Source organism: Nicotiana sylvestris, chromosome 4, assembly GCF_000393655.2.
Source record: "Nicotiana sylvestris chromosome 4, ASM39365v2, whole genome shotgun sequence".
Lineage (NCBI taxonomy): Eukaryota > Viridiplantae > Streptophyta > Magnoliopsida > Solanales > Solanaceae > Nicotiana > Nicotiana sylvestris.
Genome location: NC_091060.1, coordinates 140,062,474 through 140,076,460, shown reverse-complemented (window position 1 = coordinate 140,076,460; position 13,987 = coordinate 140,062,474). Strand labels below are relative to the sequence as shown.

The following is a 13,987-nucleotide window of genomic DNA, read 5'->3' as shown; positions in this document are numbered from 1 at the left end:
GAATTTTACAAGTTATGACCCCGCTCCTAGTTGGAATATGCGTAGTTCTGGCGTGTTGGAGCACGTGGTCCATCCAGGAGTCATCACTAACAAGAAAATGTCCATCATAGAACGTCAACACAGTACGACTTGTAAGTGAAGTGATATAGCTATATGTAAAGTATTTATCAATTTGAGTAGCTTATCATTTTGTTCTTTTTGTGCATTGAAAACGAGCAACTTGATGTTCCTGACCTCACACAGTTGCCTGTAGACGATATATTCACTCGCGATTTGGCAGATGTGCAGAGTCAGGAAAATGATAGTGATTATGACAACAATGTCGATGAGTCTGGAGATGACACACCCTTCCCTGATGAGGGTGATGATGAGGAGGAAGTGAATGTCGAACCTGAGCTGACGAGGGAGCATGCTCCTCCAGCTCCCGTTAGACCAAGAGTGTACGAGTCCCACGTGCTGTTTCATGAGCGGAATATTCCCTACATTGATAATTTGCCAAGTATGTCGGATGTGGATGCCATCACAAGGGATGCTGATGAATTTCGGTCAGTAATGTGGGATGAGTCTAGACCAGCGGTGCTGGCAAAGGGCATGTATTTCCCCGATAAAGTTCGCCTAATTAAGGCTGTAAAAATCTACAACGTAAGAGAGTTCCGGGAGATGACGGTAAGGGAGTCAACTACGAAGGTATACAAGGCTGTATGTCGTAGAGACTTTATGGGTTGTCACTGGATATTGCATGCCAGCAAGAAGAAATCAGGGTTGTGGAAAGTGGGTAAATATATTAGCACGCACAGATGTGAAATGGACACATTCAATGATATTCACTTCAACTTGGATGTAGACTTGGTTTCTCTTGTCTTGATTCCATACTTGGAAGTGTCCATTAGGTTCAAGATTAAAGAGTGTATTACAGTCGTCCACTAGTAGTATGGGTGTACTATAACCAAAAAAAAGGCATATCTCGGGCTCAAACATGCTTTTGAAATTATTTATGGTGACTGGGATAAGTCAGTTTCATCTCTACCCAGGTACATGGCCGCACTGTAATACTTTAACCCCGAGACTGTTGTTGAATGGAGGCGTGAGCGGAGTCCGGACAGACCCAAATATATTTTCAACTATGTGTTCTAGTCATTTAAACCAACAATTGATGGTTTTGTGCATTTTCGTTCGGTAATTTCCATAGACGGTACTCATGTCTATGGAAAGTATGATATTAAGCTTTTGATCGCAGTTGCAGTAGATGCCAACGAACAAATATTGTTACTAGCTTTTGCCATTTGTGCCAATGAAAGCGAAGAGATGTGGGAGCTTTTTTTGAACCACTTGAAGCAGCACGTTGTCAAACAGCGTTCAGGTATTTGTCTAATATTTGATCGACATGGTGGTATTTTAAATTCTGAACAGCATTTGCCTGAATGGTAGGAACCCTATGCATACCACCGTTACTGTGTGAGGCACCTGAAGGCCAATTTCCAGAAGAAATATCACGACAAGGCCTTGTATGATTTAATGTGGATGACTGCAACTAAGCACCAGCAGTGCAAATTCATGAGGCGCATGGAAGCGATCCGGAATTTAGATCCATGAGCCTATACTTAGATAATAGGACATGAGCTTCACATGTAGACATTGCATGCTGATGGTGGAAGATGATGGGGATCCTTGACTACAAATGTGTCGGAGTCATTCAACGGCTTATTGAAGCCTGCACGTGGATTGCATGTCACTGCCATGGTCCGGATGACATTCAAACGATTGCAGAGAGGTTTGTTGAAAGGAGCTGCATCGGAATTGATGGACATGGGTGTTCAATTTATGCCAATACCTATAAGAATATTTAAGGAGTACATGAGGCGAGCACATTGGCATTCAGTTTTACAGTACGATCACGACCGGGGTGTTTTTGAAGTTCGCACTGCTATCCGCGGACACCGGGGGGAATAATCTACAGACGGTGATTGAAGCCAACAGGTTGTATTCATGTGGGAAATTAACCATCTACCACATGTCGTGCGCACATTCCTTGAAGTGCTTTCAACAAGTTGGTTTAGGGGCAACCAACTATGTTGATAGACAATACGGTGTTGCTGCATACATAGACACATATAGTGGGAAGTTGCAACCATTGGGTATTGAGCATTATTGGCCACCGGAACCATTTAAATGGTGTGTAACAAGGACTATTTGCGCAAGCTACAAGTGCAAAAGAGAATGCATATACGGAACCAAATGGATGTTGGTGATACCATTTATGCGTGTAATTGTGGCATATGCTCGTAAACAGGATACGACCGTCGTAAATGTCCTTCAGCTAGTATGGCTGGCGGTGGTAATCCAGCTCCTGGTACAAGTTCGTCGAATGTACCGAACTATTAAGGATACACCTAATGTTTTGTTTTCGTAATGTTTTTTGTAATAAGTGCCTGTACTTGTATATGTTGCAATATCTGTCAAATAAAATTATGTTCTACAATCTTGTTACACCTTATTTTTTAACACAACCTTTTGAATTGATATGATGATATGGTAGTCCAACATTCAACTTATTGGTGTTAGTAAAGAAGACCAATCTGAAGATTGAAATTTCATAACATAATATTCGAAGAGATAAAAGCACAACAACCATAACTAAAGCAATATACATGAAAATAAAAGATAATAAAGGAAAAATCAAGACATTGCTGTTTCGTTTCAGAAAAATTGAATATGTATAGCGCGGTACAATACTATGTTTTGTGTGTTGTCTTGTCGGTCTAAAAAGCTGACCGACTGCGCAAAAGCTGTTTCATTTTAGAAAAATTGAATATGTATAGCGCGATACAATACTACATTTTGTGTGTTGTCTTGTCGGTCTAAAAAGCTAACCTACTGCGCAAAAGCTATTTCGTTTTAGAAAAATTGAATATGTATAATGCGGTACAATACTACGTTTTGTGTGTTGGCTTATCGGTCTGAAAGCTTAACCGACTGTGCAAAAGCTGTTTCGTTTCAGTAAAAATTGAATATGTATAGTGCGGTACAATACTACATTTTTTGTGTTGTCTTGTCACAAAAAAAGCTGAACCGACTGCGCAAAAGCTATTTCGTTTCAGTAAAAATTGAATATGTATAACGCGGTACAATACTACATTTTTTGTGTTGTCTTGTCAAAAAAAAAAGCTGAACCGACTGCGCAAAAGCTATTTCGTTTCAAAAAAATTGAATATGTATAGCGCGGTACAATACTACATTTTGTGTGTTGTTTTCTCGCAAAAGAAAAAGCTGAACCGACTGCGCAAAAGCTGTTTGAAGTGTGGAAAGCCTTGACACTTCATCAGAGACTGTCCTCTCTTAAAGCAAGAATTCTCCAAGAACAACCCTGAAAAGGCAGTTAAGAGGAACCCGGTTCCTTTTAAGGACTTCAAAAGAAAAAGATCTGCTGACAATGTGATGAAACAGGCTCTTGCAGCATGGGGAGATTCCTCTGGTGAGTCTGAAGATGAAACTGATGCTGGTGATAGTTCCATGATGGCAGTTGAAGGCGAGGAAAATGGATATGACACAACCTTTGCTTTGATGGCCTAATCAGATGATGATGAAAACGATGAAAACAAGGAGGTAAATTTCAGGGATGTTCAGAGAAATCTGAAATCCTACTCTCCTAAGAAACTCATGTCTTTAGCTAGTATATTGATTGATGCCTATCATAGTCTTGTAGAGGATAGGGATTCCTTGACCGTAGAACTAGGAGAAGCTGAACAATCTAGAGATGACTTAGTGGCTGTAATTATTGACCATAAGGAAACCATTGAAAAACTCAAAAAAGAAAGAAGTGATTTCATGACAGTAATTACAGACCTAAGGGAATCAATAGAGAGACCAGGGACTAAATCAAAACCTGAAAATTTTGGAAAAGGAAAAGAGATAGCTAGTGTGGAATATATTAGGCTTGAAACTGAGTTGAAAATTCCAAGAACTAGGATATATGCTGAAATTGAAAAAAACAAGAACCTCCACACTGATCTGAAAAGAGTAAAAAATGATCTTGAAAAGTTCTTAAAGTGGACGTGGTCCTCAGAAGCCAACACTGCCATGCACACTAATAATGGTGGAAACAGGCAGGGAATAGGGTTCCAAAGGGAGAAAACCTCTTACAAACCTCACAACAAGTACGTCAATGTCTCTGATAACTGGCCTTGTACCCAATGTGGGAACAATGAGCACTTCAAAGAAAATTGCCTGTCCAGGGATCAATCTGTTCAAAAAAACAATGTGTTTGCTGAAAAGATGACTACAAAGGAGGGACCGGGTTCCACTCACAGAAAATGCACATTACCTGCATGGACTAAGAGAGATCTTATTCATCCTCTTTCCTACTAAAATGACCCAAACTTGCTTGGGTTCCTAAAACTAACTCTTAATATCCTTGTGCATCAAACATTGAAAGGAAGCGTTCAACGATGGTTCATGGATAGTGGGTGCTCAAAGTATATGAATGGGAACCCCATGGACTTTCTTTCACTAAAAGCCTTGCAAGGAGGGAGTGTATCCTTTGGCAATGGGAAAAAAGGGTACATTCTTGGAGTTGGAAAAGTCGGGAAGTCACTCACTCATTCTATTGAAAATGTGTACTATGTCAATGACCTTAAGTCCATTAAATTACAAGTCCATTAAATGTACAGTCACTGATCTGGTAACTGGTGAAATGGTACTTATGGCCAAAAGATACATGAACATCTAGGTTGCTGATTTCGAGTCCTTACAAAGTGGTGATCTGAGTTGTCTGAAAGTTGTTGATGATGATACTGAACTATGGCACAGAATACTGGGCCACACAAGTTTTTCTCTTCTGAACAAACTAATTCAGAAGGACCTGGTCCATGGTCTACCCATGTCAAAATTCAAGGTGCAAAAGGTCTGTGATGCCTATGCTAGAGAAAAACATGTAAAGTCCTCATTTAAGTCTATAAGGGATGTAAGCACCTCAAAGCCACTAGAGCTTCTGCATATGGATCTATGTGGTCCTATTAGAGTGCAAAACAGAGGAGGAAAAAGATACATTTTTGTAATAGTGGATGACTACTCCAGATTCATATGGACTTTGTTTCTCAGAACTAAAGATGAAACCGTTGAAGTGTTTGTGGCTTTTGTGAAGAAAATCCAGGTGAAGATGGAGTCTAGAGTCGCATGCATTAGATCAGATCATGGGACAGAATTTGACAATGTCAAATTTGATGAGTTCTGCAATGAAAATAGCATCACTCACAACTTCTCAGCTCCCAGAACTCCCCGACAAAATGGAGTAGTAGAAAGGAAGAACAGAACTCTGGAAGAGATGACAAGAACAATGGAAATCGACAGTGGAATTGCAAAGAACTTCTGGGCTGAAGCTATCAACACTGCCTGCTACTTGGTGAACAGGTGCATGATCAGATCACTTCCGAACAAAATCCCCTATGAATTGTTGAATGTAAGGAAGCCCAAGCTGACTCACCTAAGAACATTTGGGTGCAAATACTATGTTCTCAACAATGGAAAGGATTAGCTTGGTAAATTCATTGCCAAGAGTGATGAAGGAATATTTTCGGGCTACTCTTCTCAAAGCAAGGCTTAGAAGATATATAATAAGCGGACTCAATGTGTTGAGAAAAGTGTTCATGTTATTTTTGATGAGTCTTATCCATCCTTTGAGAAGAGTGCTGAAGAAGATCAAGATGAAGAACCCTTACTAGTTCCTGGTGAAGTCATTGACATGACAAACGGAAAGGCAGATATGATGAGACAAGTAAAAGAGCTGAGTGAAGACAATACTCCCTCATCTCCAATGGAACCAAGTACTTCAATTACAACCACTGAAGCTGAAGAAAGAGTGGTTGATGCAGTTCAGGGACCTCCATTAGCACCTGAGAGAAGAACACAGGAAAACCAGCCAAACACACCCACATCCTCTCAAAATGAACCTCAGACTTCTAACTGGAGACACCAAAGTTCTCATCCGATGGACAACATTATTACTCCTTTAGATTCCGGAGTACAAACCAGGTCAAGAGCTAGAAATTCACTTGCATTCTCAGCTTTTCTCTCCTAGATAGAACCCAAGAATATCAAGGAAGCCTTGAAAGATGCAGATAGGATTATAGCCATGCAAGACGAGTTACATCAGTTTGAAAGAAATAATGTTTGGCACCTGGTACCCCGACCCTCAGATCGAACCATTATAGGAATCAGGTGGGTATTCAGAAACAAACTTGATGAACATGGAATTACCACAAGGAATAAGGCCAAGCTAGTAGTTCAAGGCTACAATCAGGAGGAAGGGATTGACTATGATGAAATGTTTGCTCCAGTCGCTCGCATGGCATTTGCATCTCATATGGAATTCACCTTATTCCAAATGGATGTCAAAAGTGCATTTTTGAATGGACTTCTTAAGGAAAAAGTCTATGTGAAGCAACCTCCAAGGTTTGAATGTCATGAACACCAAGAATATGTGCTTAAACTGGACAAAACATTGTACGAGCTAAAGCAGGCTCCTCGGGCTTGGTATGAAAGGCTGTCAAAGTTTCTCTTGGAAAATAGCTTTAAGAGAGGGAAAGACAACACTCTGTTCTTAAAGAAACAAGGAAGGAACATGCTCACTGTTCAGGTCTATGTCGATGATATCATCTTTAGGGCAACAACTGATTCTCTGTGTGAAAATTTTGCAAAACTCATGGGAAGTGATTTTGAAATGAGCATGATGGGGGAACTGAACTTTTTCTTGGGTCTTCAAGTAAAATAGTCCGCAAAGGGTATATCCATTTGTCAGCAAAAATACATCAAGGAGCGCTTGAAGAGATTTGACGTGGAAGTATCAAAAGTGATAGACACTCCCATTGCTACGGCCACTCGACTGGACATGGATGAAACTGGATCTCCTGTTCATCAAACCATGTATAGAGGCATTATTGGGTCGCTCCTCTATCTCATAGCTAACAGGCCTGATATTGTCTTTAGTGTGGGGCTATGTGCAAGGTTTCAATCAAATCCCAAGGAATCTCATTTGAAGGCTGCCAAAAGAATACTGAGATATCTCAAAGGAACACAGGACCTGGTTCGGTATTACCCCTCAAGTAACAGCTTTAATCTCATTGGTTATGTTGATGTAGACTATGCAGGTTATCTTGTCGACAGGAAAAGCACTTCTGGAATGGCTCACTTCTTAGGTTCATGTCTTATCTCTTGGGGCACAAGGAAACAAAATCCAGTGGCTATTTCAACAGCTGAAGCAGAATATGTAGCCGTAGCATCCTGCCGTGCTCAACTTTTATGGATTAAACAACAACTGGAGGACTTTGGGGGTACTCACTAAGAGTGTGCCCCTTCTATGTGACAACACCAGTGCACTCAACATGGCCAAAAATCCAGTTCAACACAAAAAGACAAAGCATATTGATGTAAGACATCACTTTCTAAAGGACAATGTGGAGAAAAGGGTGATATGTATGAAGTTCTGTAGCACAGAAGACCAAATTGCAGACATTTTCACCAAGGCATTAAGTAGGGAACAATTTGAAAGAAACAGAGGGAAGCTGGGGCTTTTAAAGCCCAATTGAGAACCTGATTCCTCTTTATCTCGCTATGAAAATCACCTTTAAGAAATAACTGGCTAAAAGTGTTTTCTGGCCATGTCTAACTCACTTTAATACCGTTGCCGGTAAACATGCATGATGAGTATAGAAGCTGTAGATGCAGTGCATGAATGATAAAAGAGGATTGATTCCTTCAAATAAAAGGTCAAGAACCTGGCTCTTGTACCAAAGGTTAGTAGTTCTGTGAATCTTTTAATACACGTCTTTAAAAGGGTACAGAACACAACTGCCACGTCATTCAACTTTTCAGATCCTGCTGTCACATTTTTTCACTTCAAATCATTTCATCTCCCTCTGAAACGTTGCATTGCTCCACTCCTAACCACCATTTCAGAACCGGTGCCTATTCCTTTTCTGTTCTCCCTAATCATAAGTCCTCAATTAGAATTTCCCAAAAGCATCTTCACATCATTGTTCTAATGGCTAAGACAAACTCCGACCTCCATGCCTCAGTCGTACCTACTACTGATAAACATATGGAGACTTATGTTCCTACTGAGCCTTCCTTACCCGCTTTTACCCTTCATGCTAAAATCACACCTCACTCAGATTCCCCATCTCTCTCTCCATTTCAAAAAACCCTAAAATTGTTGCTCCATCTTATCCATCTTCTGAGATTCCCACTAGTCAAAGACCAAGTGAAGAACAAGGTTAAAACCCTAAGGTCACAGAGAGTTCTGCCATCGTTGCTACCGATTTCGTGGTGGCAGTTGTACCAATTGAGAAAGAGAATGATGTAACCGTTTTTGTGGTGTCTGCTAATGGTGTATTGCATGAGATCATCTCTCGGAAAAACAAGGTACAAGGTGTGGGGGACGAAAGGGCCATTGTAACTATAGAAGGTGATGCACTAGCAGATACTACTAGGCCCTCACATGAGGAACCTGATCCCTCTCCGGAGGACCCAGCTCAGGGCTTTCATTCCTAGGACAGTTCTGCTACTGCATTCGCTGTTGTGCCTTTGGAATTACAAGTACCTAAAATGAGGTCCAGTGATGAGGAGGACCTAGATAACGTGACTCTTGATGTGTTCATAGTTAAGCGGTGGGTTGTGTCCTTTCCTGATTCTGAAACCAAACGACCTACTACCAGGCTTCAAGCTAAGGTGGCCTACGATTTTGCCCTTCAAAAGAGCAAGAAAAGTAGTAAGAAGAAAATGAGGAAGTTAGTGAAAGACAGTGTACACGTAAATGATGAGGTGATCCATGTAGTATAGGTGGAAGAAGAAACACTAGATGAACCTGGTTATTTGGTTAGACGGTCTTAGAAAAAGAAAAAGCCTACTTCAATAGAAAAAGGGTCACCTTATAGCTCCAAATTAAAGGAGATTGTGAGTGAGTTCTCAATGTCTGATGAGGATGTGCTAGTCAAATCTAAGCGAAATGGAAAATTAAGTGGTGAGAAGTCCGGAAAACGCAATTCTGAAATTGTTTAGGAACCTGGTTCTGTGAAGCGGTTAAGGAGTGAAGTCAGTCTTGGCTCAGAACGCCTAAGGCACTAAAAGGTTCTGCTGGGTCGTACATTTAACCCCGCAATCTGTGAGATGGCTGGCATGCGACAGATTCTTGAAATGGTTGAGTTTCAATGATGGGGGCATCTATTTCAAATAGATGGCCCTAAGGCTTATGCGGATGAAGTACAAAGCTTATTTTCTAGCCTTTTTCCCGTTGACACCGACCACATCTGTGCTTTGGTGAATGGAGTGGATATAGTGTTTGATGTAAAACTTCTTGGTGAAATTTTTAAAGTTCCTACAGCCGGTGTGTCCAGTGTAAAGGATATTTGTCAGTTCAACTTTAGAAATACCGTGGTAAAGAACAACGCAAACCAGAAGGGGGACCAGATCCATAAGAAGGCGTTACTCCCTATCTATCAGCTACTTTTTGAGTTGGTCAACAAAGTTCTATTGCCTCGAGATGAGAGGAGGTCCGTGACCTCTAAGTCTGACCTGTTCTTAATGGAGCAACTGGACAGCTTTAGCCCTGTAATCGTGCTTGCTATTATGATTGAGCACATGCAAAAGGTAGCCACTTTCAAGGATGACAATCATGGCCTTCCGTACGGGTTTTTGCTTACCAGAGTATTTAACTTCTTTGCAGTGCCATTGGGGTAAGGCAAGGCGGGGACTAAGAAGCAAACTTTCTCACAGACTACATTGGAAAAATGCGAGTGCCTGGAAAAGAATGGGGGAGTAGGAAGTACATCAACCGTCTCACAGCTGATTAATGCTCAAAATAGTGCAATTGAGGAAATTCATCGGTTGAAGGCTATGAATGCTATCTTGGAAGGTCGGCAAGCCCAAGGGGTTCCAGCGTCAAATGATAAGGTAGCTCGTTTGGCAAAGGAGAATGTTGATCTCAGGGCACAAGTAGAGAACCTGAAAGCAGAACTGCTCAACGAGCAAAAGTCGGCCAATGCCCGAATATACCTTGTTCTCCAAACACTTGTTGCAGCCTCCAAGCCTTCTACTCCTAGTGCCTCCTAAGTATCCCGTCAGTGACCAGATTCTGGAAATGTTCTTCAATTTTTTATGTTTTTTTTGTTGTTTTGGCATTTTTTTTTGTGGTTGGGATGAAACACTATTCCTCCTGCTTTAATAGTCCAATATTGCCTCTTGATTTTTAAGCAAAGGCATATCAAAGTTTTATCAATATAAATTCTATCCTCTTTTATTATATCAGTGCTTTACTTCTGTGTTTCTATTCTCTATCATGTTTGTGTGCACATATGTGGCATGAGTTATCTTGGCTAGACTTCTTTGTGTTATTCTTCTGATTGTGTCTTTTTAATGATGCCAAAAGGGAGAAAATAATAGTATAATATGACTGTCACACCTCCTTTTTGCGCGCCCGCCCCGAGGGGTAAAATGCGCGAGGGAGTTTTTCCAATTTAAGTGACAATATTCGAAATGGGATTATTTATTTAATTCAGAGTCGCCACTTGGGAAAGGTTTGGCTTTTGGTGTCCCAAGCCACCGGTTTATCTTGAATCCCAAATCGAGGAAAATATTCGACTTTTCAAATGAAGTCTGCGAACCAGAAATTCTAAGTAAGGAATTCTGTTGACCCGAGGGAAGGTGTTAGGCACCCTCGAATCCCGTGGTTCTAGCACGGTCGCTTAAATTGTTATAATGGCTAAATATCTGATTTAAATACATGTTATGACTTATGTGCTTTTATTAAGTTTAAACCGCTTTTATTATTATCATTTATTTTTTATAGAATTGCAACGTCGTGAAAATGCATCTCGAACCACGTCACAATCAATGCACCCGTAGTTGTTAACACATTTCGACTCCGTTGAGATTTGAATTTGGGTCACATAAATGCGCACCCGAATTTAAGAATGTAATTTAATTAAGTCGCGCCTAAAAAGTCTAACGCGTTATTATCTTTGGGGAAGGCAGTGGAATTCACTAAACAGTCCATCCCAAATTCTAAGTATTTATTATGACCAATTATTGAGGGCCCCGCAATTTGCCTTTTTATTTTTTTGGCGAGGCTCGTCTCATTATTTGAAAGGGTAAACCTACAGCGACTACATCTCTATTACATTCGTCTCTAAAAAATAGAAGGAGAAAATATATGCTAATCAAATTACATGCTTGGCCAATTCGGGCCTCTTGTTAGTTATTGGATTAATTGTTTACGAGGCGGGGAATCGTTTCGAGCCTTATTCCATGAGCGAGCATGCTTTTAATTTGCTAAAGGAGATTAATGTACAAGATTAATGAAAATGCTAAACTTACGCTACATGTTCTTCAAGTTCGAATTTAAACTAACTTATTTACACTAGATTAGCGGAGTTAACTACTAGAAACTGCTACTAATAGGATTCGAACATGGTTCTATAGACTGCCTAACGGAATCAGATTTAATAAAGTCATCTCGAATGATGAAAAAGAAACTATATTACTTTGGGCAAGATTAGAAACAGTACCTTATGTACAAAATATAACCAAAGATGGAGTCTAGTCATTGCTATACCAAATACTCATGCATTTTTACAAATTACATAAGTACATCATGTGTATAACTAAACAAACTTAGCCATTGTGAATCACAATAATTAAACCAACTGAGTTTTCAATTAGATACGAAACTCACTAATGTGTTCTCCATTGAGCTACAGACTAAAGAATTACACAATTTTAGCAACATTTATAAAGTTGTAAGTAAAGCAGCGACTGATAAAACTCCTTTGCATCTTTCATTTCATGCTTTTAACTGTTACAGCAGTATGAGATTCAAATGTGTACCTGGAAAGTGCTTACAATTGAAGAGGCAGAAAAGTCAGTAGAGCAGTAGTAGCACACACAAAGCAGCAGTACAGCAGGACTAGTAAAACCAATAACAACAGCATCAGGAATCTCCATGAAAGAATAGAACCCAAAGAAGAGCTTGAAAAGTAGTGCTTAAAAGTCAACAGATAACTAGGCTGCCCGATAAATCCCAACAGTACAAGAAGATTGCTAAGATTGCAAGCAGAGACAATAAAACAGTAGTTTCTGATTTTGAATTTCTGAGCAAAAGACAAAACTGAAGTTCTTTGTTGTGAAACCTAAACTTTAAACACACTAAGGCCCTGGAAAATTCTTCTTTATGGTTTTTAAAACTCTTGCTCTCTTTCTGATTTCAGCACCCTCTCTTTTCTGATTTTTCAGAACTATCTCCTATTTTCAGAACTAATCTCTTTCTAATTTTCAGAACTAATGCCCTCAACTCTCTTCCCAGTTTTTTAGCTTCTGTCCCTCTCTCTTCTTATTTTCCCCTCTTAATTCTCTCCCCCTTAACTGATGGAAAACCCCCTCTATTTATAGCCTCAGCCCATTCCACAGCTTCTAAACCAACTGCCACCCCTCCCATGTTCTCTTTCTGTTTTCCCACTCACAGATTAAAAATAAAAACCCCCTCCCATGAGATTCCCCTGACAGGCCCTTTCTTTACTGCTAAAGTGACATGTCTTTATTAAAAACAGCAGACATGGGCAGTGTGGGCATGTCCTGACAGCACATGCTGTCCATTTCTACTCTAATTCCCTAACTTTGACAAAACACATGTTGTTACTGGTTTCCAGCCATTAAAGGTACTCAATATGTCATTAATCCCACTATTGGTCAATTAATTCCATTAGTTGAATCAATGTTTTAATACTTTACTGTCAGCCCACTTGCCTTTAAGCTTTTCACAGCTTTTACAACCTTAAACTAACCCTGAATCCACTGATTATTAACCGTATTACCCTAAGCTTATCAAACTGAAAATCCAAACTAATGGGAGTTCAAATTCACAACTATCCTCACTGAGTTCCAGCCTTTGTACTGCAGCCAACAAACCATTCGCAGATAGTTTCAAATAATCAGTTAAACGAGAATGGTTCGATCAATCATATGAAGCTTATCAGAATTAGGGCATTTGAACATTCAGTCCTACGAGACTAATCGACGTCATTTATCTAATCGACTATACTAATTATAACGTGGAACAATTGGTCGATTAAACAAATAATACAAATGGGGCATCAAACTGTTCTCGACAATTTGCACGACACAGGAAAACTACAGGCATTATTGATTCGACGATATCAATCAAATTGAAATATGTATACCACTATACGGATTCAACATAACAGAATAAACAATCGACCAAATAAAAGGTTTTATGGAGATGGAGAACAACTGACAACAGAAATCCCAAAATAAACAAACAAACTAAATAAACATGCCGATAAACTAATCTAAACTAAAATAGACAACAAAAGGGAAAAGTGAACAAACCAGAAAAGCTTAAACACAGATGACCCAGGCCCGAGCTTGATTTGCCCATTTGAGGTCGAACAGATCTTAATCGAGGTGTTCTCTGACCGAGAACACTTCGATTAGGGTCTATTAGACCCCAAACTTCCGTTTAAATCTAAACAGACTCCAAATATTCTTGTGTTCTAGGGTTCAAATCTTCAGGTTTGGGGTTTTGGGATTTGTGGGTAGATTCGGACCAAACCAAGCTTGGTTTGGTCACGAGGAAGGTCAAGGGGATACCTGGTATGAATTTGGGGTGGTTTGGCATAGGTCGAGGCCCGGCTCGAATCTTCAAATGAAGATTCGAGACGGTGGGGGAAAATTCGAGACCTAAGGCTAGCAGATCTGTGTTCAGGGTGGTTGAGTGGTCCTAGGGTGTTGAGGTGGTGGTCACCAGCGTCATTGCCGCTGGGTTTACGGTGAAGGTGCACAGGGGTGGCTAGGGTTTGGGAGGTCTGTGTTTGGGACGATGAAGGGGGGGTGTTTGGATGGGGGCGTGGGGTAAGGTTTTGGGTTTATATAGTTAGTGAGTGATCAGATCCTGGTCGTTGGATGAAGCGAGATGAAGGGCCAG

At 40.3% G+C, this 13,987-nt stretch overlaps 1 protein-coding gene across 1 annotated transcript; it reads left to right on the top strand.

Annotated features, from left to right (window-relative positions):
* Positions 1 to 6,883: 6,883 nt before the first annotated feature.
* LOC138890242 (secreted RxLR effector protein 161-like) lies at positions 6,884 to 8,544 on the top strand. Its single transcript, XM_070173612.1, has 2 exons — positions 6,884 to 7,325; positions 8,327 to 8,544. Exons 1-2 carry the CDS (start codon positions 6,884 to 6,886, stop codon positions 8,542 to 8,544), a joined length of 660 nt encoding a protein of 219 aa, XP_070029713.1.
* The last annotated feature ends 5,443 nt before the right edge of the window (positions 8,545 to 13,987 follow it).

What these genes read in the sequence shown, in the direction of transcription:
- LOC138890242 (XM_070173612.1), top strand. Translation starts at nt 6,884, where the DNA reads ATGGATGAAACTGGATCTCCTGTTCATCAAACCATGTATAGAGGCATT. An exon ending in ACAACTGGAGGACTTTGGGG is followed by an intron (nt 7,326 to 8,326) that starts GTACTCACTAAG and finishes TCGTGGTGGCAG; the next exon opens with TTGTACCAATTGAGAAAGAG.